Source organism: Ixodes scapularis, unplaced genomic scaffold (assembly GCF_016920785.2).
Source record: "Ixodes scapularis isolate PalLabHiFi unplaced genomic scaffold, ASM1692078v2 PGA_scaffold5__190_contigs__length_132052651, whole genome shotgun sequence".
In the NCBI taxonomy this organism is placed as follows: Eukaryota; Metazoa; Arthropoda; class Arachnida; order Ixodida; family Ixodidae; genus Ixodes; species Ixodes scapularis.
Genome location: NW_024609880.1, coordinates 110,873,621 through 110,899,113, shown reverse-complemented (window position 1 = coordinate 110,899,113; position 25,493 = coordinate 110,873,621). Strand labels below are relative to the sequence as shown.

Sequence of the window (25,493 nt, the reverse complement as noted above, 5' to 3'; positions counted from 1 at the left end):
CAACCCAGTTGGGCGCGTCGTCTTCTCTCTGGTTCGCTCTATTAACGATAGCCATCTGTGCTTCTGACTCTTCTTTCGGGGGGGGGGGGGGGGGGGGGGGGGGGGGGAGCGGAGCGGAGGAAATGACGCTGAACTAGATTTGGAAGGAATTAAGGCTTTTGGAATCAACCGTTCACCTTTCTACTTCGTGGGCACGCGCTTCTGCACTTGCTTAGCGACAATCCCCAACGCTGTGCAAAGGTGCGCACGTCAAGCTTCCCTGCTTCCCACCGGCGTGCTAGGGGCAATTGCAGTCGCGAGGGAACACCTCAGGTGCTCGATGGTCTCAGAAACGTTGCTGGCACTTCTTAGATTAATATAACAAGTCGGCCCCTAACGGCAAGGAACAAAAAAAAATCCATTTACAATTGAATATAAATGGCAGTTCTCCACAGCCACTGAAATCCATGTAAAATAGATTGCTCGGTGTCAGATTTGCTTCTTGTCTCATCCATACGTTTCCGAAAGCATCATCGGTTGTCGCGTTTTTAGAGAGCAGCTCTTATGGTACGTTTAGACTTGCGGATCCGCCAGCGGATCCGCCCAGCTTTTGCCGCTGGGGCGAAACGCTCGGCGGAAAACGCGGCGGCGAGCCGTTTAGGTCCGGGATCTATTTCTGCCGCCGAACGAGGCGTTTCGCTGACCGGATGTGACATTCTTGCGCAGCGCGACGCTGCCTACGTCACGAGTACGCGTTCTTCCGGGAGCAGCAACGCCCGGGAGAGAGAGAGCCGAGGCGGGAACTCTCGCGCCTTCTCGTCATATTTGACGAGACGTTGCGGGAACCGCTGCCGCAGCCGGCGCTGCCGCCACTGCTCGAAGGAAATAGATGTAAACACAACCCGCTCGTCGCCGCCACCGCCGGGAGCGGATCCGCTCCCGCGGCAGCGGATTTCTTTCCAGGTGTAAACGTACCATTAGGCGCCCGTTTCCGGCTTGAGAGGCGTCGCCGTTGCCGTCGGTGTAACCGCGTGGTGCATTATGGGAATTATCCCATAATGCACAGCACGGGGAGAAGGAGGACGGAGCAGGGGGAGCAGGACGAGGGGGAGGGAAGAAGGAGGGGAGGAGGAGAAGGGAAGAGGAGAGGAGGAGGGATAAGGAGGAGGAGAGGAGGGAGGGGAGGAGAGGAGGGAGGAGGAGGAGAAGGAAAGGATGAGGAGGAGGAAGAAGAAGAGGAGGGAGGAGAAGTAGCAGGTAGGATGAGGAGGTGAGGACGAGCGAGGAGGGTTTACTCTCCTCCCGATACCCTTCCCTCCTCCTCGTCGAGCTGCGCTCTAATTCGGCGTTACAGGGCTTTCATTTTTTTCTGGTTCATGTTTTCTTTAGTTATTTTTTACAAAATCGTATTTCTTTTTATTAGCCGAAATGATTGAAAACGAGACCTAGACATTACCATCAAAGCGCGAAGCTTGGGAACTCAGTATTTGAGAAGTACAAAATCAAGCTCCCAAAGCCGAATTTGAAGTTCCCGCGCGATCTGCCCCAGTGCAGTGACATCAAAGTTTGAGTGTTCTTGCAACTCGAATTTCTCTCACGCCTCCGAGCAGTACTGACCGGAAGTGCCGTGGTCACCCGCGTACCGCGGTCAACCGCTCTTCTCCGTGCGTGCCGCCCATCGCTGTGAGCAGACGACGCTTCACTTTGGAGTTTAAAGTTATTTTAGGGATCCTTTCAGCGATCTCAAATTATTTTAAACGGAGTGAGGTCGAAGAGGACGCGCAGTGGACATTTGTGAGAGACGTGAGGATCCACGTCGCGCCTGTTCTGCGTAAAAGGCTGCTCCGGCAGAGTCAAAACCGAAACTACGGTACACAGACACCAAACCAAACCCAGTTGATTTGAACGTTTGACGATTTACTTTTCGAAGTCTGAGAGGTCGTCGGGCACCTAAAAAAGATGATTTCGTCCGATTCCCCGATTCATAAATCATGCGCAGTGCTACATGTGCCAAGCGCCACCGCGCCGCCATGTTTTCCGAGGGAGGATAAAAAGCTAGGATGCGATATCACTCTGGATTCCATTTTTCGTATTTCAAAAAGGAGGGTCACAGTGCGTTCGCAATGGAGTTAAAAAAATGTTTTACAAATGACGTTATCAAATATTAAGGAACGCCGCTTACAAAGCTACTAACTTTCATAACCGATTCTGTCACAAATAAAAATAAGCGAGGACGTTAGAAGAGGGAGAGAAGACCGTCAAAAAAGAAAAAGGCGCGCGAGGGCAATTTTTTTTATGCGTTGTGTTTTTTTTTTTTTTTTTTTTTTAGTGTTTATTACTACAACTTGCATCGTATTAGAGAACAAGAAAAAAGAATACGACGTTTAGGGTGTCACTGTCCCTTTAAAAATGCAGCAGTGATATTCTACACGTCTTGAAGCTTTGGTTGGCGAGCTAGTGTATTGAAAAAACTTCAAATCCATAAAGCAAAAAAACTAGAATTCGTTTTTTTTTTTCATTCTTTTGCATGTGCATAATCTAAGAATCCATAAGACTTAAATTTCACTTTTTGTTTTGACCAACTGTCTTCTTTAACAAATCAACATCCAAATGCAGACGACATTCCCAGTGCCATTAAAAAATTCGTAATATACACAGAAACACAAACTTAGAAGACTAATTTCTCAAGAATGAATAACTTGCTCAATCTGCAGCATGTAAACTAATGCTTCCAACACACTTTAGACAGTGGCAAAATTGGTTTCCTAGCGTATCGCGCTGCGATTTACTACAGAGGTGTCACTAGGTGGTGGAAGCATGGAGGAAAAATAATAACGGATGACATTTACCTTGTTCAATAAACAAAAAACAGAAACCTGTTTTGAGCTATCTATTTTGGGCATCCACAGACAAGGTCATGGTCGGACTGGCCTAGTTGAATGTGCTGCCAAAAGATGGCGCAACGTGAGACAGGAGAGTAATGCGGTACCTCGACCGATCATTTCCGTACCAAATATAGGGAGCCACGAGGGATTTAAATCCTTATTTTCTTATTAAGTTCATATAAATTATCGCACAATTAGATTTTAGCGTTAGCGAGACACGCGCTGGGAAGTTTGCGAAGATCGCCTGCTAAGCTCAGCGCCGACGCGATCGACAATTCCAACATCTGTCGGCGGCAGATTTAACTAGGTGAGCCCGGTCGTGACGTCGACTGCAAATTCCGCGGCAAGCAGGGTTCTTTTGTTTCTGTTGTCTTTTTTTGAGCAAGATAAGCTTATCCGTTGATATTTTATCCCCACGCTTTCACTGCTTGGTTGCAGCTCTGTGGTAAATCGCAACGCGACACGTTGAGAAGCCGATTTTTGAGGGCTATCTAGAGTGCCTTAGAAGCGTTAATTTACATGCTGTATAGGGGTTAAAAGCGCTAAAAACGACGGACGAGTAGGAGAGACACACACCACAGAGCGCTACTGGCAACTGGTTTATTATTGGAAAAACCACACGTACCGCGAAACCAACAAGACACACATCCGTTCCGCGAAACCAACAAGACACACATCCGGTACGTGTGGTTTTTCCCATAAGAAACCAGTTGCAAGTAGCGCTCTGTGGTGTGTGTCTCTCCTACTCGTCCGTCGTTTTTAGCGCTTTTAACCCCTAAACATGTTCAACCAACTAGCCCAAATCCAAACCCTTCTGTTACATGCTGTATTTCACTGAGTGCGAAACAGAATATCTGCATTAATACGACCTCAGAACTAAAATTCCTAAAACTGGACGTGCCACAAGAAAGTAAGGATGACATCATAATCGTGTAATCTGATGAAAGGGAAACAGATAAGCTGGTTCCCCACCGCCAGCTACTGTTTCATAGTCCCACTAACCCTTGCAGTTTATGTGGTTTCCTGGATATCTTCAGGTTATCCCTACATTTTATAGATTATGTCCTGCAGACGTTCATAAAACATCTGTGCTACTTGGGAACCGACGTCACCCAACCTCCCCATTCTCAGGGAAGAGGCGAGGCTCACCCTCAGTGGACATCTCCTGCTTCTTCATCTTCTTGGACTTCTTGACGATGCCCAGCTCGATCATGCTGTAGGCCGTGTCCAGGATGGACTGCTGCACGTCCCTGGGCTCAATCTCCAGCACCTCCCGCATCCGGCCGTTGTCGTAGGCGCTTGGCTTGTTCAGCTTGGACATGAGCAGCTTGGAGTTCTTGTCCACAAGGCTGTTCAGCCACATCAGGAAGAAGGGCGGCCCCGCCGTGGAGATGCTGTAGCCTGCGGGGGACGGAGCAGACGTTAGACCAGTCAGCACCTGTTGCCGCTACTATGGTCTCCGACAGTTTAAGAAACACAGGGCATGGCATGTTCAGACATAGCCTGCTTTATGAAGGAAAAGCCTGCGCCTTTCGCGCCAGAAAAATAAACTGCCGGGTCCCGGGAAGAGTGAGAGGAAAAGTACCAGGCCCGGGGGGACTATTTTGAAGGCAGCGCCACTCAGGAATCCTAGGGGAATTCTCAGGAACAACATTTCTTTTCTTCTTTTTCTCATTTGGAAGAACAAGTAAGTAAAGAAGAACCTGGCTTCCTCCATAGTACCTTTCTACAACTTAGCCTTCTCTCCTAGTGGGAACGGGAGCAAGTGAGAGGATGCGCCCTGGCACAGGAAAAATAAGGCAAGTCGTAGGTGGGGAGAGATATCAGACAAATGTTTTTTTTTTTTTTAAACAAAAACAGGAAAAGATGACAGTTTCGGAAAGTGCCTGTGAATTAGTGAGGGCACCACCCACCATATATCTTCTTTAGGTCATCTCTCGTTCTCTTACTCCCAGTTTTGTGACTGGATTTGGTGCAGAAGGCGCAGGCCTTCCCCCCATATAGGAGTCTACGATTCAGAGCACCTTATCATCGCTCCGCAACGATGATAATGATGCATTAGCCCGTAAGAACGCCAAGGAACAAACCGCACGCAAAAAGCAAGAACATAATAACTCGCGCCTTGCGTCTAGTGAATAGTGCAGAAATCTTAAGCTACATGAATATGTCCATCGAAATATCCGTAGTGGATATTTGGCGCGCAAATTGAGACATTGCAGCTACTACTGCATAAATATCTACTAACCTGCTGTGTTCGTTAAAATATTTTAAATTAATACCACATATCTTTGTCAAAAGATATACATCTATATTTAGTGTACTAACCTAAATGTTGCCACCACTTCTGCAGAAATTATAAGCCACCCGCATATGTTCGTTAAAGCATCCCTTGAGCATGCACACTCAAATCAGGCGCCTCACAGGAATATTTCGTCGCCCTATCCATATTGTATTAACTTAGAGGTAGTGCATGGTTCGATGACCAATGCCTAACGCATGGACTGTATTTGTCTGGGCTAAAACAATATCCAGCAGGAAGGAAGCAATCTATGTTTACAGATTCTATACCCAACTGCACCTGATGAATGCACCATGAGTAAAAGTACTACAGATTAGGACCGCAAGGATGACTTACGACCTCCAGATGACAGTGGAGATCTGATGTTTTTAATTATGCGTTAGCACTCTAATAGCTTTGATCAAAAACTTATCAGAGTAACCTGATGATAGCGTGCCTAAACTGAATGTATACGATGTTCAAAAGAAAATGTGTCGTGTTCAACCAGTCAGTAATATAGTCAATACGGGAGAACTGTGCTCCCTTCATCCCCTGATGCACAGGCAATGCCGATAGACAGTCTGCTGAGCACTGGAAAACAAGGGCACATGGCTGCAATTACTTAAAATAAGCAAGAAATAATATAAAATCAAGTTCATTTGTAAGCTGTTTCTTCTTTTTTTTACATCTTAGGCAAAATTTAGGGTAATTATGTGCTCATGCATGTAAGCCTCGCATATTTCTATATCGCACTAAAGAATAAAAAGTTTCACTTTTTCTATTGTTTTATAGACTTAACCGTCTAAAATACAAATTTCGATGTCAAGTTGATTTATTGCAGAGTTATTTACCGTATTCTCTTTACTATAGTAGGCACCCGGTCTATCATCCGCAAAAGCATATCTAGGTTGAAAAAAAATGTTTTTCCTTACGTAGTCTGCACCTGGAGCATAGTCTGCACACGAAAACCTCTGATACACGGCACACCTTAACACAAAGAAACTGCTTTGTATCATAGATAAATCATCAATAATGTACTCTGTGATCCATAAAATTTGCTATATCTCATCATAATAAACTACTTAGGAAAAGAAAATTCATGTATAGTCCGCCTTTCTATATAGACCGCACTAGATAAAATTTCAGCTTCTAAACATGTACATTTATTTTGCATACATCATTTTGAAAGATATGGTAATTTCACACTAATTTAGCAACATTTTTAGTCAATGATTTGACACTGCAAAGGTGTGGCTAAGGTACCAACCGTGGGGCTTGAATTCCTTGGCAAGAGCTGTGGCCATGTCCTTGACGGAGATGCACTGGTTGGTAACAATATGCCTGTTTTCAGCAGCAGCTGAAGCAGTCAGTGCTCGCACGTGGGCACGAGCCACGTCCCGCACATCTACCACGCTCAGTGTTGCCGGAGGGACCAGGGGGATCGACCGATCCATGAACCGCTTGATAACCTGCAAGACAAAGGCATCACTTAGGGCTACCCTTCTTCGTGTTTCTTCACACAGGAAATATCCTTGCATTCCTACAATTAACCAAAAAGTTTTTTTCGAGCAAATTGGTGCTCTGTGTTAAGTATACAGTCATGTATCGTTTACATGGGCCCCATTAATATGGATACCTCGCTGTCTGGTCAAGATCTTTATAGACCATCAGCGTAAATACGAGTTTGTTTTAAATCTCATTATTTTACATTTTTTTAGGAAAACGAATATTAACAAGACGTGACTTTATCTAAAAGTTTAATAGATACATTAGCTGGCAATACCTGGGCCCCTTTTCACCTAAACATGAAATGGTGGAGTGGGAAAGGATGTGAGTAGATTAGCATGCTGATGTGATCATTATAGAGGCAAAATTTTTAAGTTCTATATTTATTTTGGTAAAATTATGGTTGAGCTGCAATTAACAAATTAATCTAGACACTTTACACTGTCATTTTGTCAAAACTTGGTATAGGATATAAATCATCATCTGTTACATGAGCCAAATACATATTTATTCTTAGTATACTACTTGCATACCCTAATGAGCCAAAGGGAATGGGATTTCAACCTTCAACCCATAAGCATCAAGCAATTTTTCTCGGGATGACATTTTTTTCTATTTATGCAATATTTACCAGACTATCATTAAAAAACTTATAAATATCAAAACTGAAATAGTCCAACTGTATTCACTGAAAAGTGCAAGTACTTAACACAGAAATGTTGTTACAATATAAATCACAGATTCAGCATCCTATTGCAAGTTGTAGAACTCTAAATGAACAGCGTTAGAGATTATAATATGCTTCTACATTTAAAAGGCTTGTTAAGCAGTAGGTAATATCACTACTAAACTCGGGAATGCCAGCATTGACAGTACTGTCTGTTGCAATGTTAAACATATGCTTTTTAGAATTATGTTTTAAAAAGATTTTGACGAATAATTAACCGACCCCCCCCCCCCATCCCAACCCCTCCTTTATCCTAAATGTGAGTCCCAAAATTATAATGAATCATAAGTTCTTCAAATACAAAGAAATAAAATGTAACATATGTGTTATCTATTGAGTGTTCCATAATGTAAATAGAAAATCTAAGATCTCTTGACACTTTCGTGACCGTTACTAAGATCTCGACTGTCTCATGACCGTTACACAAAGTGCCATTGTGTGCCTACTGAAGGGTGACAAAAACAAGTATTATGCTGATGCAATTGTAGTAGCACATGGCACTCACACCTCTCACTCTCAGCTTCTTCCTAGTATGTTGCAAAAACAGAAGAGCTTATTGGCACCAACTCAAAACATCAGGCCTTGTATACTGCATGATACAAGAAAGTCAGAAAGCCGCAAAAGGCCATTTTAGAAAATGGTGCGGGATACCAAATTGAAAACCCTTTTTTTTTCTTGACAGATAGTCCCCAAACATTGACACATTTATCCCATGTCTTTAGCAGTGCCCGAACGCCTGTTGCGTAAAATACTTTAAGCTGCTGCCTCGGCCGCGTGCGTACCTGCCGCATTGTTGCTTCTAACGCACTCTCAACATGACGTCAACAACATTTCAGTGCCCTTGGGAAAATTTCTCAACCCAGTTGTGCACCGCTTCATTTACTTCTCAACGTAAACAGGAAAAATTTACTTGCGATTATCCTATGCAGGATACCCTTTTGCCCACAAAAAATGCACAACAGCACACTGCTCTTCTAGAGTGCACTCCTCGAGCACAGTTGCCATTTTTAGACTAAGCTGCGCATGCATGCTAATGTTACCTACTAGTTACTGCACAGTGTATATTATGAAGCTAGATTGTGCTGCCACCTTTTAACGTATTTGGAAACGAATCACAACTTATATCAGAGATTTTTTGTCAGTTTGTGACTTGCTTACTTTCCCTCGTATATGGCCAATTCTTTGCTGAGCCAAAGCAATGCATTGCACAGATTTACGAATTATTGTAAAGTAAGATTACCAACCAAAACACTAGTGGGAACTCCATGAGTTGTCTTCTGGAGCAGAGGTCCAATGCACAGTCCAGGGTTGATAACCACCAGCTCAAATTTCTTGTCATCTGAAAAAAGAACAAAGCGATAGTGATGAGATCATCATACCTCTCCTTCGAAACCCCGCAATAAAATAAAGCAACAAATGCCAAAACATGCTAAAAGGTCAAGAGAAAAACATTAGTCTGGCAGTGCACAAGAGATACCCCCCAAATTATGCCTGCAAAAACAGGCATAATTCGCAAATATAAAACACCCTCAACCTTAGAACCTTGCCTAGCCACATGCCATGACAACACATTAATCTTGATGACAAACAAATAAGCACTGCTAGTTATCTTGAGAAATCATTACAGCTGAAATGCTGACATACATCTTCAGTGGCACATTGCATGGCATCCCATGCCAGACTCATGCGGTGAAATAGGTGAATGCCCTAACACGCCTTTTGTAAGCCAAATGCAAATTTATACTACTACACCAGATAGGTCTGTTCAGAAATCCCTTAGGTGGCTTTCATACACATGTGCTTCAGCAAATGGGTGGTTGAGCTGTCAGCAGCTTTCTCTGCATTGTTAGTACAACTAGCAGTTTCTTGAACTCAATCCGCTCCTAAGACTGGTGTTAGTGTACCGTTCATCTGGTGCACTGGCTTGGCTCCTTGTAGATATGTATGGTTTATGGCATCACATAATGCACATAAAAAAACGGCATGCAACAAAGCAGCATGCATCAGAACAAGACAACGTCAGAAGACCACAACATAGAAACAGCAAAGCAGCGAATGAGCGTGTGTTTGAGTAACTCAAAAACAAAAGGTCGCCGGTGTGGTTGGTGCAGTATTTGGACAGCATTCATTGAAAGCAGCAGTTTTATCCTCCCAGCACAAATGCATTTTATTTTTAATGTGCACTGAAGCAGAAAGCATGTCAAGGCAATGGTATACTTACGGCAAGACAATTATGTATTAACTTTGGCATGCAGTTTTAGTTACATAACTTACAAAGTGCGGTTAATTTGAAACCATCTTTAGATTTTTTTAATGGCAATTGTCTCACATAGACAATACAGCAGTCTTTGCTTTGTGAATATCAATTTATTGCAGAACTTGAATGCTCCAAATGAACCTTAGACAATACCCCTGCCACTTCAAATAAAATTTAGTCATATACCTGATGAAGATTTGAGCTAGCAGAAAATCTGCATGCAATCCTGACTCTGCACATTTAATTTGGCATGTGCTGTTTGTCGGCCCTTGAAACTGCAACTTCGACCCGGCATTCGGTTTTTTTATGTGAAGATAATATTCGCAAGTTATTATGCAGATATCTAAACAAAAATGGTCAAAGTCAAGACTACTATATGTTGGCAGCAAAAATCACATATTGAAGAAAGTAATAAAAGAGGAAAAACAAACTTCCAAAGGTCTCTGACTACCCATCATTTTCAGCTATCTTTATTGTGTGAAAATTGTTGATATATGAAGAATTTAGACTGCAGTATATAAATCAATGAGAACCCGAGATGGCCATGTTAGAAAAAAAACTACCTCAGAGTTTTTCCATTCTGCCCAGGGTGAATACATCTCAGACGCTTGCTGGAAGTATTGCTTGCAAGTAATGTTGACATTTACATAGTGTCTGTGAAGTTTTGTGCCTAAAACACCATCCTCATTCCATATTATCTCTATTAATGGGCAAAAAGTAATACATAGTTTGAAAACTATACCTGTCTTGCAAAAAAAAAAAAGCTGCACGAAAAAGTTGGTGCAGAGTATACAGAAAGATATTTACTCCAGTAACATTCTCGGCAAGATGTGCATATTTTACTGACTAAGTACTATGTACGTATTTGGCAAAACTGCCATCGTCAACTGCCACATTTGCGCTGCATGCCAGACTGACAATCACGAGCGTTTAACTGGTGCAATTTAGTGCCATGTGAAAAACGGATGTCTGGGCATCGATAAAGCAGTTTGCAAGAGTAAAGGAGTAAAATCTTTTGTCTGGGCACTTACCTGAGAGTTCCTTGACAAAGTCCCAGGCGGCCTTCTCTTGAAGGGTTTTTGCCTTGCCATAGACGTCCATGGTTGCCGACTCTACATTGCTCCAGTCACTCTCTGTGAATGGCTTGCCCTCACGCTCGCTCAGGGCACTCGCTGGCTGAGACTGGTCTGCAAAGTATTAAGTGGAACGGCGTGAATTGGTTGGATGGACCTTAGTTCACAACAGCCCACACCTACCGTAAAATATCAAGAATGTGCCCCTGACACAATAAGTGTCCACCCACTATTTTTAAGTAGTCGAAAATTAAACAAGAAACATATATCGCGCGCAAAACCCCAAACTTCTGAACGTACAGAGCTAAAATGCTCCACCGCGCCAGCCTCTTCCACGAACACGCCAGGTTGCGACGCAGAAGCTCAACTTCAATTTTTTTTTCACGCGAGAAAAAACATTATTTTGATAAACCCTTTGCTTATGAAGGCAATAAACTCTCCCTCTAAAGTCGTTATTTTTCGTATTTTTCCTTAAATCATCTCAGGGTCGAGGAAACGGCTGCAGCAAAACTGACCTTTTCACAAATTTATAATATTTTTCTTCTGTGAAGTATTTTGTTTTATTGTTTTAAACCTTTTTATTTGTAATACATCCAGAGGGCTTCCAACAAAAAGAAATTAGAATTGTCAGGCGGAAATTGATAATTAAACAGAAAATTCAGAAAAGTGCAAAATGTTTTTCATTTTGTTGAAAAGTTTGAAAATATTTTAACAATAAAAATGTCCTAATCACCACAACATAGTAAAATAAAAGCCGTTTGAATTTAAAGAATAAAATGTGGGCTTCTCAAAAGAAAAGTGATTTTTACTCAATTATTGAACGATGCCTAGTTTCAGCTAAAAGCTAAAACCATGCTCACACAATTAAAAACAATTAGGCGAAACTATTTGAAGAAAAGGTTACAAAGTTTAGAAGAAAAAGTCATTAACATTCTTTTAAAAATCAGAAATGGTAAAACAAAAAATCTGGGATGTTTGGCGTGGGATGACCCATAAAGAACCGGGAACGCCAAAGTACCAAACGGGCAACTGCTAACATATTCCTATAGCTGCTGAATGGGGCCCTCCTTCGTAAATGTAGCGGCTCGAAAAATGTGTAAACAGAGCGTAAGGAGTGCCACCCTCGGTTTATATATTAAACATACTTTTCATCGTTTACTGGAAACTACCGAAGGACATCGTGGTTCATTGAAAGGTATCAATGGCTGTATTCTATAAATTTGTTGACATATCAAATATCTCCGTTGACTGTAGCGCTAAGTTTAACGATATGTATTGAGCCTAGGTGTGAATGTCCTCGCTAACCGGAGACTGCACTGATGGAGCTGGTGAGCACGACCCTCTTGACGGTGCCAGCGTCTGCACAGGCCTGAAGCACGGCCTTGGTGCCATCCACTGCCAGCTTGAGTGCATCCGTGTCCTTGGAGAGCGACGAGTGTGGTGTGGGACCAGCAACATGGACCACATATGTGCAGTCCTTCACAGCACTGTAACAAAAAATGTGAAGAGTGAATCTTAGATCATCCTTGGATTAATGTGAGGAGACAATAGTAAGACAAGGAACTATGGCAACTGTACCAGAGACCAGATGTTGTCCTCGTTGACAGTCGTCTATTGTTATGAAGAACAACCCTGCAGGTAATGTTACCTCTCGGCTATAGCCTATCAGGCAAGTAAGTACTACAAACCATTGGCGGTTTTAGTGGGAGATGAAGGGGGTCAAGATGCCCCGCCCCCCCCCCCCCCCTTGAATTATGGATGTAAAAATATTTAGGGCGGGAAAAAGAAAAATATTTAGGGCGGGAAAAAGGGGGAAGGCGTATTTTTTTAAAGCATCTTCTACGCTGATCCCCCACTCTCCTCCCCCCTCTGAAAGCACCGGCATCCAGACCTGCTACAAACTGCAATTAAGTGGTTGCTGAGATTTCAGGAGATGTGCCTTTAACATTCACGCAAGTTTATAAAGCCCTGTGACTTAACTCTATGAATGTGATAAACAATACCAAGAGAGTTTTAGTCAATAATTACTATGAGCAAATCCAGAAACCTGGAAAACATCTGAAAATACCGTCTATTAGTCCCGTGGTTCTCAATTTATCTACGCACACCCCTGCAATGACACCGTCATAAAAAAAGGAGAGTGATAAAGTGCTTCTATTCAAGAAAATGTAGTATACTTTCCTATATTGCAGATCTGCTTTAGAAAGTATATACAAATGTGCAGGTTTGAGTGCTAAAACAAGAGAAGTCATGTAAACGATTCGGCCAGAAAAAAAGATATTTACTTTTACACATCGCATAAATAAATAAAGTGGCAATATAAAACTTGTTTTCATACTTCGCATAAGGCCGACTGACACAGAGTGCATCCGGTGTTCATGTCGGCATCCCTAACATTTACCCAAAAAGACAAAGAGGTGAAACCGATCTAACCAGGTCGTAGCACGTTGTAAAATCCCACGCCGCAATCCACGTCAATCGGTATTATGCAAATTACTTGGCAATAGGGTTCTTTCTTCTTTTTTTTAATACCACTTTATAGTGCGCCGTGATGGCTGGGCGGTATAGTAAGCTAGGTCCATTGACAAGTTAACAAACGAGGGGCGTAGTTTACTACGTTCACACTCCTTACTTCGCAATTGGTCCTCTGTCCTCGCGTTTAGTTGTCGGTAACTACGCACACACAAGTCAGGGAGGGATTAACTGCGCCCGAGTATAAACGTTTGCAAGTACGGCCCCTGGGTGCCGCAATCCTGCTACTTCGTGGATAGATCATCTGATAGTCGATCATTGCTGCGGCGTTCCCACGGTGTCCAGACTGGCGCCCGAACAAAGCGTTTTTCATCCGCGGTGGTCAGACTAGCTCTCGAAGCGCGATTGCTTGCAAGCGTCTATACTACTAGGGCGGAATAAGTAACTCAACTCTTTCCAGGTGTCCTCCTTGAGCAGGTCTGCCTGCACCAGCTCGACGGGGTGCTTGGCGTCGGGCACCAGGTCCTTGAGGAACTTGACCTTGTCCTCCTGGTCGAGGCTGCGCACCACGGCACGCACCCGCAGCTGTCCATCCTCCAGCAGCAGCTTCACCACGTGGGAGCCCACGTAGCCCGTGGCTCCCGTCACCAGCACCACTGCAGAAAACAAAAAGAACGTTGAGGATATTCCGTCCTGTATTTCTAGATTGTCAGCAGGGATATTAATTATGGAATAAGTAATCTATGGCCGGAGAAAAAAACGAGACAATTATGATACAATTTTTTTTATTTTTATATCATGTAATATGTATAACATGCATGCATGTATTGCGATTTTCCTTACGTATGGGTTAAAAAAAATACGAAGTGCAACAAATACAATATACACTTATGCAAAATTAAATATATGCATAGAGCGTCATATTTCTCACATAAAAGCAAGCGTATGCATTTCATATTAATTATAATAGCTTATTTTTCGCCTGCGTAGGGGCTCTGTCGTTTTCCAGACGACATTGGTGATTTTCTTAAAGTAATCATGGTATTCCAGTTTGATTGTTAGCACATATACAAAATTGGAAGCCACAAGGGCAGGTGCAAATAGGGAATAAAGAACTACGAAAAAGAGAGGAAAGTATAGTCGTCAAGTGATTATTTTATTTGCATCAAAGAAGTTATTCAATTTGCCAACAGCTGTGGATCATTTCGTTCACTCGATTCAAAGCATATCAGTCATTGATGCACTACGCATCACATAAACTACGCACTTCCCTTCTTCCTGTCTTCTTCAGCTAACGTAAATATGCGAACATCAACAACAAAGTCCGTATAAAACATGCACATGAAAAACGCTTATTCGTTATTGAAAGAAACGGTCTAATAGAGCTACAGCGATGTTCCCAGAAGAAAAGAAGCGATACCGCCGGCACGTGCGACCCGACTCGCCAAACGCACACATGCATTCATAATCAGGCAATGGAGAGAAAAAGTGCATCTCCCCCTAAACCTACTTCCATTCATCACTCCAGGCCAGCGAGACGCCGCCGCCGCCCAAAGGAAGCATACGCCGAACGCACGCCCAGAAGAACCGGCGAAAGAAAACCGGCATCGCCCCTAGCACCACGTGACACCGCCATCCCTACTCCGAGAAGCGGTCGCCATGGCAACCCGCGGAGCACCGGGAGCGGCAGCCATGACCTTTGCGGGAGTTCACTGCTCGCATCGGGAGGCTTTGCCATGGCAACGGGAGGAGACGATACCACGTGACCCGGCGCTTCTGGTTCCCTTCCTTCCCGCACCTCTGATAACGATTAAACGTGAGCGACGGAGCTTCACTCCTCTACGGGATGCAGCCGCGGACGCCCGCGACGTTGGCCGCCAGGGAGGAGTGCGAACGTCTGCCGCCGCCCCCCCCCCCCCTCCCCCCCCCCCCCCCCCCCCTCCGTCTCATGAGCTAAACGTTTATCATCGGAATGGGAGGTTTTACGGCAGAATTAAGCCCGTAACGACGTCTTCGTTCACGGGTTTAAGACGAGAGTGTTTGCTCGGCACGAGCACACGGGTCAAAAATACCCTTTGGCTCAAGGAGCGCTCGACATCTTCACTGCGAGGGTTTGTGTCATCCAAGGGTGGCTGAGCACTGCACTAAAGAGAATCTTCGTAACAGCAAAAGGATGAAAGAGAAATAAAAAAACAAGCTGTAAAAATCTTAAACAACTATGCAAACGGTGTTCGGGCTGTGCTTCCTTTTCGTTTTTCTTTACTTTGCGTTTGGTAATTCTTCATATTAATTTTCACCTTAGAGTTGATTCACGCGAAAGATGAGAGGACATAGAGACGACGCGGCAGTTAGGCAACACCGAGGTACATCCGTTTAAATGTCACAATCTGGATAAGGTGCCATAGATGAACCGAAGGTAAGAAGAAAGCAAATATTAATTCCATTAGCTGGAAATGTCTAACGTGACCAAGCCAATTATTAGATGCGGCTAAGAAAGCTTGCGTCAACGTTTTCCCTTGCGGTGTAACAACTCGCGAATACTTAGGTTTGAGCTAGCTGCGTGTTTCCAACTGTTCAGATTATTTATATTTTACAAAGACTCACTTGAAATTTTGAAGTTATTTTATAATACTTTATTTTTAACAGCGCTTGATTTCTAAAGGACTTTGACGGATCTTTGTGCATGTGTCCTATTTCGCAAAAGCAGAACGCAAGAATAAAAAAAAAAAATACTTGTTTTTTTTTTATTTTGTTTCAGAGCCAACCGCTAATGGCTTCCCCTTTCTTTATTGTTGTCCCGCGATGATCAACACAAAACTGACTATTATCTGAAGCACGTTTTTATTACTATATATAATTTGACTCATAAAAGTAATTTTTATGATTACCGAATATCCTAAAACACATTGATGTAAGAAAGCTTGAACGCATAGTCCAGGGGAGTGAAACCACTGTATATTTTATGGAATGCTTATTTAACTACAGGCTAACAACCCCGACTCTAAGAAGGATCATTCACCCCACGACCAGGCGAGAGTTATTATCGAACTCGTCCCACCAACACGCATACAACATCCAAAAACTGAACAAACAAAAGCTCCCAAAGCATGCGAGGCCTACCTTCACCGCATAACACGGATGTCGAGCGGCGAAGACAGTGACGCCTAATCGCGCCATAAAAGCGGCTGCGGCGACCACGAAAGCCCCGAGGGCAAGGCGACACGCAGAGGCGACGAGCAGGGAACATCCATCCATCACCATTCTCTCAGCAGGAAGTCCTCTCTGCCCTCTCGAACAAAAGCGCGGAGCAAAACGAGCCACGATTGGTCGACAAAGCTTTCCGGCGCGCGACAAAAGGGAGTTCAGGTTCGATAACCCAACCAATAATCCCTCATCCCCTTCCCGACTCGGTCCCGTGTACGAGCAAAAAAGATGCAATCCTCCCCACCGGGCGGACTTAAGCCGCCATCTCACCGTGTGCCATGAATCAAAAGTTAACTCGGCGCAACTGTCGAGGCAACTTGTCCACGGGGATCGTCATTACTCGACAGAGCTGTATTAATAACCAAGTTCCGCTGACAACCCAAAATTGCGTCGCTGATCGTCGGAGTTAACGTGACAAACGATTACTCGGTGTAAATAAGGATCATGGGCACTGTTGTCGAACTGGAGGCTGAGGCAAAGAGTTCGTAGATTTGATCCCGGAAAAAAAAAAAAAAAAAAGCGCCCGGTCAAAGGCTGTATGTGTGTTACCTGCATCAAAACTCAAGCAAACGTGGCGGTTGTTTCCTCATTCGCGTTACAGCGGTCCATTTCTTCTAACAGTCAAAGCAAAGCCTAACTGTATTAGTCGATCGGTCACAAAGTCTGTAAGGCCTCTCAGGCCACGCCAGATAACGATTGCCATGTCTCTTTACCACTCAGCAAACGTCTTCCAACTGACCGACCATAAGGTCCACTAAGGTCCTCATGGACACGTAACGTTAAGAACTAAACCTAGCCACGGTTGTCTACAGACGTTGAGGTCCACTGAGGTCCTCACGAACGCATGTAGAAAAACATAACAAAAAATTAAAGACGTTTACAACGAATATGTCAGTTCCGATAAAACTCCATTGGCGCCGGCTTGTTCTATTGCTTCTTCAAATCGATGCATTTCAGTAAGGTCGACAAGTTTCGACAAAATCTACACGTGATACATTCCTTTCTCACGGCCCAAATAAGGTAATGTAAGGCGGCACTGGGTGCATAAATCGAAGTAGGTGTCTGTTTGTGTGTGCGTGCTTGGAGAGGAGGGGGGCGACGGCGTCGCATCTCTTGATCCGTCCATCCACACGCCGAACCGAGAAAGGCCTCGGGGAAGGTCGCGGGTGACTCATGGTATACCCCTCCCACAGGTGGTGAGTCAGCGCAGAATGCAGCAGCAGGTTGCGATCCCCTCTCGGAGCTCGCGTGTCCCGTACTCCGGTGAGGCAAGCCGCGATACCGATAGCAGAGTCAAGGACGCGTTCAGCCGAAGGGCCGTCCATCGAGCACGTCTGTCGTTCACGGCAACGTCATCCTCCGGCTTGCGCTGGTCACGTTGGGCTTTTATGAAAAGAGCAGCACGCTAAGAAGAAAGCGGCTGCCTGCTGGAGTTTATCGATAGCATCTGTTTCAGAGGCGCCGAGTGCTTTGAAACGGGCAGCTTCTAGCATGCAACTGGCGCGCGAGTGTTTGTCGATAAATAATGATATTTTAATCTCGCCTTTCTTGCCTTGTAGGAAATATTAAAAAAAAATAATTTCATTTATGTGTCGTCCTTTCACTAAAGGCACCGTACATTCTCGTTTCGAAAAATAAGACCGACGAACTGGTGGAAATTGTGGCGTATTAATAAAAGGAATAAAAGGCTGCTAGTGTGTACTGTCACGCTCATGATGAACGTAATAAAGCGACCTTTAATGTTAATTATGTATATACTTTGGACTTAAAGCTTCTAGAAAACATTGGGAGCGACATTTATCTCTAAAGTCCCGTTATGCACGAAGCGTAATATTTCAGGAGCGATCGTCTAGTTTTGTTTAGAACAGAATAAACATGATGTGGTACTAAAATATAAAGTCGTGGTGTCACGTACTTTACGGGCACGTCCTAGGGTACTTTACATCACGTGCAGTGGGGTAGCCAGGCACTGCTTGTTTGTTTTTAAAGGGGAAAGGGGGGGGGGGGGGGGGGGGGAGCACGCCACTGTTCCCTTGACGTCACCTGTCATTTGGGGGGGATGGGGAGGGGTGCGTCCGGACGAACAAATTTCTGTGATTAGGGGCGGTCTTTCATTGTATGGCCCGTTCCACGCTTTAAAATTCTTGCAATCATCGAACCTTTTCCACCTAACAAGCGCATAACATGCCAGTTTCGAGTACAAAAACATGAAAGTCCTGCTTACGACCTCCGACACGTCATTCGAGACACTCGACAGTGAGCAGCCCCACAAATTCGCCTAGCTGAGGACGCAACTTGCTCATCCGACACAGCATAAATCCAGTTGCATCCTCCAAACCTCCCTCCCCCCCCCTCACCATTTTGGGGTTTACGAAACAAGCCCAGTAGGGTCGGCAGGGCGCGGGCAATCGACAAGAGGGCCGCGTCCATTTTCCAGCTCGTCGACCGAGCAGCCGCGGCTATCAGCCCGGCGAGTCGTTTAGGTCTAAATGCCCTCACAAGGGCCGAGACAAACGCCGCGGAAACAATAAACGCCACCCGAGCGAAGCGGGCCGACCGGCCGCCGCCGACATCGCAACAGAGCCGTCCCAGGTTGTAAACGTCCGGTGCCACAACTAGGACCCCCACGGGCCGACCAAATCCCGTCGCATGGAAGAACATGGCCGCACTAATGATCTTTCGGTCCGGAACGCAGACAACTAACTCTTTGAGGGTCCTCCTCGTGAAACGGCCGGCGAATATACCGCGTTTCACCTCGCGATGGACCGCCACAGACGCTAAGCCGCGGTCGTATACAGACGACCGTCTGCAGAGACTGATGTACCAAAACAGCTGGACACCAAGACGCGGCTCTGACCGGGAGGGGGAACTATATCTCGTATCAACCTACGCTGGACTCTGGTTCGAGCTACGGGCCGTCAGCGAGCGCCAATACGCCCGTCTGAGCAATGTACCACGTGACTTCAAACTGGCTCGTAATTGGACATGACGGCCACTAGCTTTGACTGTGGCCCATCGTAAGATGAAACTAGAGCCGCAGCGTCAGCATTTTGTTCACTAATACAGAGCGGGCGTAATTGACCACAGTTCCGATTTCATAATGCGACTTCTTGAGGTTCCGATACGGGGTCAGCCAGGAAGCTCGAGCGATACCGTTTAGTCATGTAGATGACTGCCTTAACACTTCTGGAGGGTGGAAATACGTTTGCTGCGACTGAGGAGTTCATCCCCAATTCAATCGCGTACTTCGGATAACTGGCAACCATGATTTGAAGCACCAAGCTGGCTGAAGTGTATTTACTCTCAAGCGCACCCTATTTAGAGCTCTAGGTGAGACGAAGTATAGGTGCCGCTTCTGCCGCCTCGTCTGCGTTGTTCTGGGATGGCTTTCGCGTCGCCGGCATCGATTGGCCGCGTCTGCGGCACCGTCTGGCACGGGACGCCGCGGGCAGCGGCGCGTTCTTCCCGGGGTTCTCGCCACCCGCGACAGATGGCGCTGATATTAGCGGATCGGGAGAGCTGGGAGTTTCCTCGTATCGTCGGGCTGCTCTCGAACGAACGAAGGGAGTGCCCCGACCGACCTGACAGTGTTAGCCCAGTTCGGGTTGACGGGTTGTTGCCCCGGCACGCCCTCTGAAACGCAAAGCTGGTGTGGGATCTGACAGGCGGGGATCCACCTACGCGAAACTTGTACAGCCTTATGGGAAAGAGTACCACTGGACGAGGCTAGCGCCAGAACAAGTCTAGAGGTGGGTGGTCGCTCGGCGTAAGCCACATGTAACAGTGAAGCGAGCGGTATAACTTGACTTGTAGCCCTCTCTAGCAATTCGATCAACAGTGCGGGAGCGCATGTGCTCACCCGCCTCGAGCGCCGATTAATGTTGCGCACGCGCTCCTCATCCCTTCGAAAATGCTACAGAAAGCAGTGTCATTTTACACTTTAAAGGGGTAAAACTTAGATATTTTATAGATTAGTTTCACGGCTGTAACAAATGGCAAAAATATTGCAGAAAATTGTTTGAATCTTAGCAGATTATTCATTCGCTTTATAGCTGCCGGTTAATTTTATTAATTTTTAGGGGAGGAGGGAGTATTTGTGCTAGACTGAGACCCCCAAATGCATGCATAAGACTTGCTGACGGTTCAGTTGTCGTATAAATAACTTGACAATGAATAACAAAGAGTACAAATCTCCCAATATGGTATTAATATAATAAGAAATCCCGAGTTAATGAGCAATATATGAAAGAAGAGATACCACTTCCGTAAGATCGATATTCTTAGCAGACACGCGACCGCGGTTCAAACCACCATTCGGACAAGATGGCCACCGTCCACCCATTCTCAAAAGCCGAGCAAGCGGACGTTACGCACCCACAAATCGCAACCCTTTCGGGGGAACGGGAAAGTACACACATAGGGGACAAGTCACCGAAAGTGCCGAAGCCCGCCCTGAGAGATAAAAATGAACCATTTTCACGGCTCCCACCACCCATCGAGCAAATCGAACAGCGGTCTCTCGTACAGAACAGCCCAATCCACGCCGTAGAACAATCGAAACACAGGCTATTAGAGGGAGAGTGGGGAAAGGGGTGGGGAGAGATATACGAAAGTACCCTATTAATTCGGCGAAACGAGCTTCAGACACAATCCCACTCTCCCGAGAAAGAAAAAACAAAAAGATGTAAAGAGGCGATGGCTCATTCTGAATCGTCGAGACGGCTGCAAGCAGCGGGCGACACGCAGTCTAAATGGCGGCGGCGGCGGCGGCAAAAGGAGATGTCGTGCGCTCCATGAGGCAACGCGAGGGGCCAACCGTCGCTCCGCCGTCGTCGGAAGGGCGTTGATGGCGGAGAGCCGAACTTGCTTGGCCCTCCGGCGCGTGCATGCAGCTGCCTGCTGCTCCCGCCCGCCGCGACTCCCCGCTCCATCATCCCGCCCCTTCCATCTGCAGGACACCGAGAAAACCGAGAAACAATTGCTCGGCCGAAAACGGGGGCTTATGAAAATGGGAGCGGGCTTGTTCTTCCCGTGCGCAGCGGAGGCGGCGGGGGTGTGGGTAACGTACGTGGTGCTCGTGCAGCAGGGCTTGCTTCAGTGTGGACGAAATTTGGAACAAAAGGGTACGGAGTGGTCAGTCTTGGCAGTGGCGCGTTCTTGGAGTCGTACAATATTGCACGCCCGTAAGTGATGTGGGAAAGGGAACGGGTGTGCGATCGTGGCTGACTCCCGAATATATCTCTAGAGATGCGAGGAAACAGCGACGGCGATTCAAGACGTTAGTGAGAAAACGTGCTTCGCGTTGCTAATTTTGAGCTGGTGGTTAGTTCGCGCGAGGGTTTAGATTAGACGAGAACTCAAGGACAGCCCCCATCTATCAGGACGCAGTGTTATCTTAAAAACAAAAGCCTACATAGCCCGTTCCCCGTCCTGAGCGCTGTCTACACCTGTTTTTCTTTCAAATTGGCTTTTTCTCTACAAGTACATTTTGGTCAAATTGACCATCATTATTTAATTTATGTTGAATTAAAGCTGTTATGCAGGTGGCGCATGCGGACAAACATGTTTATTTTATTTTATATTTTTTGCTTGCTCTTAGAAACTGCCATTGTATTGAATGGCTGCGCTTTTAGAAGTGCGACATGTGATCAAGCGGGGACTGGCATAAATACGTTAAAACGGTCGGCGGAAGGGTGCTACATGTGACGCCGTCCCATGCGGCCCGTTATGACGCCGTCATACAGCGTAGCTCGTGCAATACAGTTCAAGGTATGAGGCGAGCTCTTTACATCGTGCTCTTTCAAGTACACCCGCTTCCCCACCGAGCGCCTGTAGCTTTATGGATGCCCCAGTATAGTTTAAATTGTTGATCTGGGCGTTGATAAGCGCGTATTACAGCTCGTTTGCCACTCTATTGCACCTTCGCTTGGCTACGGTAGCTTTATATTGAGGAAGACATATATTTCTCGTGTACAGACGTCTCCTCATCCTTCATTAACTTTCTGGAAGCTGGATTCGTGGCCCTTCTAAACTTCATCTTATGTCATATGCTAGTGGAGAAACTGAACAGGAGACCCCCTGCAGTCAGGAAGAGCGTTAAAGACCGACGACCAGTTCGCGCTTTCCACTTTTCCCCGCTCCCTCCTCTACCTTCTTCTACCCTGTTCACCATTACCTGTTTCCTTTTCTTCCATAGTAAGGAGGATCTTCTGCCTTGCAGAGTTTAGAGTCTGGTCGTCGGCCTTTAAGTCATGTAACCGTCTCCTCCCCGGGTGCATCGATCCGAGTGCCTCTTCACTATTTTCCATGGTGCTCGAGAAGATTTTAACAGACAAGCGGAACCGTACCATCCATACCATTTGTATTAACATCAATCAGACCAGGCACGTAGCCAGGATTTTGTTTCGGCGGGGGGCCGCCCATGACAAAATGCTGTATAAGGGGCAGGGGGGAAAGGAGGTCCCAGCAAAATGGAAGATTTCGGGGGGGGGGGGGGGGGGGGGGGGGGGGGGGGGAGCGGACCCCATGCCCCCCCCCCCCCCCCCCTACGTGCCTGAATCGGACGAAGAAAAACAAAAACCGGAAGTCTTCTCGCACCCAACACCAGCTTTTCTTGGACAAGCTCGATTCCTATCTTGTGAAACAAAAATCTCGGAGTGAGTCATTCCCATTTTTTCAACAGGGGCACCTTCCAAGATGGAAAGTCCAGCAGTCAAAAACATGTCAGCGGTCAAGCCGAACTCGCTCAGTCATCGAAAGAAAAAAAAATAATAAACGCTCCGTCATACACCGTTTGGACCGGAAACCTCGTCGGAAGAACGAGACACCATCTCCGTTTCTCGCAAAGACCAGCAGAACTGCCATCAAAGCCGACCAGCTGCCCCAAAGTCACAAACCAGACCGATCGAGGTCCGTGAGAGAAAAACAAAAGCGAAGAAAAGAACCTCAAAGTCCGTCAGTCAGCTTAAAGACGCCGTCTTTCATCGCGGCAATCGTCTCCCAAGACGACGAACCCCTAAAAACGCCACCGCCCGCTTCCCCTCAAGACCACCGGGCTCGAACCCGTAGTCCGTCCTGCCGGCGGCGTATCAACCCTCCCAGGTCCGGCAAGCCAGCCAGCAAAGACCATCGACTCACTGACAGACAGCAACGAGTCATTGACCGGCGCAGCGGCAGCAGCCAAGCCCCAGGGCGGATTGTTTCCGTTGGTGAGGGAAAGGGAATCCCTCCTGACGAAAGCCATACCACCAGCGGGGACAGCTAAACGCACCCCCACAGCAAAACAAAAAAAGAGATCCCTCCAAAAAAAATTCCACCACCAAAGAAGATACAAGCGATCCACCCACGCGGGGATACACCAGGCAGAGGCTTCTGCCGCGGCGTTTTCAATGTCGGGGTCTCCACACTGGGGGCTTAGGCCACGGAGCCCGCATTGCCAGGGCATCCCCGCTCCCTCTCCTGGTCCGTATTTAGAACCCGTTAGGCAGGGCGGGGGTCGGCTCCTCGTTTATTTATCGGGGTCGACGAGTGAGCCGGCCGGGCGACCCCGATGCTACTACTTCTTCTTGTTCGGTCGGATGCTCGCTATCCCCATTACGCCCTGCGGACGGCCCAAAGGAATAAAGCGACGGGCCGCCCTTGAACTCGGCCAAGCGTGTATATATATATATATATATGACGGCGGGGGATCGCCTTTCGGAGGCCTGTCGCGGTGCCGACGACGGAGACGCGGCAGACGGTCAGCGGGGCCTCCTGCCCGAAAAACTAAGAAGACGCTTTCGGTCAGCGGAGCGGTGATGGTTCGCGTCGCTGCTCGGTTCGAGTCGGGTCGCTCGCCGATTGGGCGCAGACTCTTTTTTACGCGTGGGACGAGACCCACGGCGGTCACTGGGACACCGTCATACCCAGTTTGAATTTCTTCTTTTCTTTTTTTCTTCGTCTCCCACAACTTACAAGATGATAGATACCCCTTTAAAAAAAAAAAAATGTGAAAGAAATAAAATCGGGGAGTCGAGGTTGCTCGTAGGGGATTTCCTGGTTCAATCCTCGTAGAACAAAGAGAAAAGAAAACAAGCCTTCGAAGAAATTTCGTGCGTCTAAAGTAACTGACAGCTTAAGAATCAGGTGCAGGTCGCAGCCAGCGTCGAGCATCTTCTTGTTGCTCCGCAAGCAATAAGATGACGGCACCAGCCGATGAGGACAGCGGGGAGCCAATCACAAATCAAGGAGCGCGATCACGAAGAGAGGCCACGGCCCGCGCTTCTGAAGACGCGGTCGCACTGCCTAAACGTCGTACAAAAGACGATCTGCAGGCCCTGCCTGAGGTTAGAGCTTCGGGTATTTATTAGAAGCGCTTTTCTAGGCGCAAAAACGAAACGCGGCTCGGAGACACCCGGGAATGTCGTTTGTGTTTTGTTCCAGGCCCGGACGTGAATCCGACGAACCTTGTTGACCCAAGGGAAAGGGGAAACAAAAAAGAAAAACAAAAAAACGTTTCCGGTTGAACACGCGCAGCTCGAGTTACGAGGGCTGTCTCAAACGCGAAAGAGCCTCCAAACATCGGCGGAGCTGTGTATTGTCATAGGGCCCACGGGTTCCGAAACTATACGCTGCCGAAAATTCCTTCGGGTCCCGTCGTCAGTTTGCGAGCACACTCCCGAGTCTGTCGAACAGGGATAAACCTACACGGGGAGAAACTAAGGGAGGAGGAGGAGGAGGAGATCAGAGAACGCGGGCAAACTTCACAGCGCCCAGCTCTGATTGGAAGGATCAGTGGGTCGACGCAAAGGTCAGTTGTCTATACATCTTTCATCGCTGTTCAAACGCGTTCAAACACCGAAAGTAGGCGTCCGGCGTTCGAACGCGAGGAGAAGACAACACTCTTGTCCGCTCCGATTGAAAGGGAGACAGTTCGTAGAGACAAAGGCAGGTAGCCCTTTGTGTCTACCCCCTATATTCATTCCAATTACAGCTCCGGGCTATGATGTCTACGCGCTCTCTCATGTCCTCCTCCCCTTCCGTTTCTCACCGTATAGAAATTTACCTGGGATTTGAGCTACAGGTTGTTCTAATTGTGGGGTAGTACTATAAGTTCAAGATTAAGATGCTATAG

The 25,493-nt window shown here is 46.4% G+C and overlaps 1 protein-coding gene across 1 annotated transcript in view; it reads right to left on the bottom strand.

Moving 5' to 3' along the window:
- Window positions 1-25,493, bottom strand: part of LOC8036606 (putative uncharacterized oxidoreductase C513.07) — a 106,917-nt gene that overhangs the window by 4,906 nt on the left and 76,518 nt on the right. Inside the window, exons 2-7 of the mRNA XM_040214593.3 lie at window positions 13,629-13,833; window positions 12,011-12,192; window positions 10,664-10,819; window positions 8,620-8,714; window positions 6,410-6,611; window positions 4,014-4,265 (exon numbers count right to left, since the gene is read on the bottom strand). Coding sequence (XP_040070527.1) covers window positions 4,014-4,265; window positions 6,410-6,611; window positions 8,620-8,714; window positions 10,664-10,819; window positions 12,011-12,192; window positions 13,629-13,833 — 1,092 coding nt within the window. The remainder of the gene's footprint in view (window positions 1-4,013; window positions 4,266-6,409; window positions 6,612-8,619; window positions 8,715-10,663; window positions 10,820-12,010; window positions 12,193-13,628; window positions 13,834-25,493) is intronic.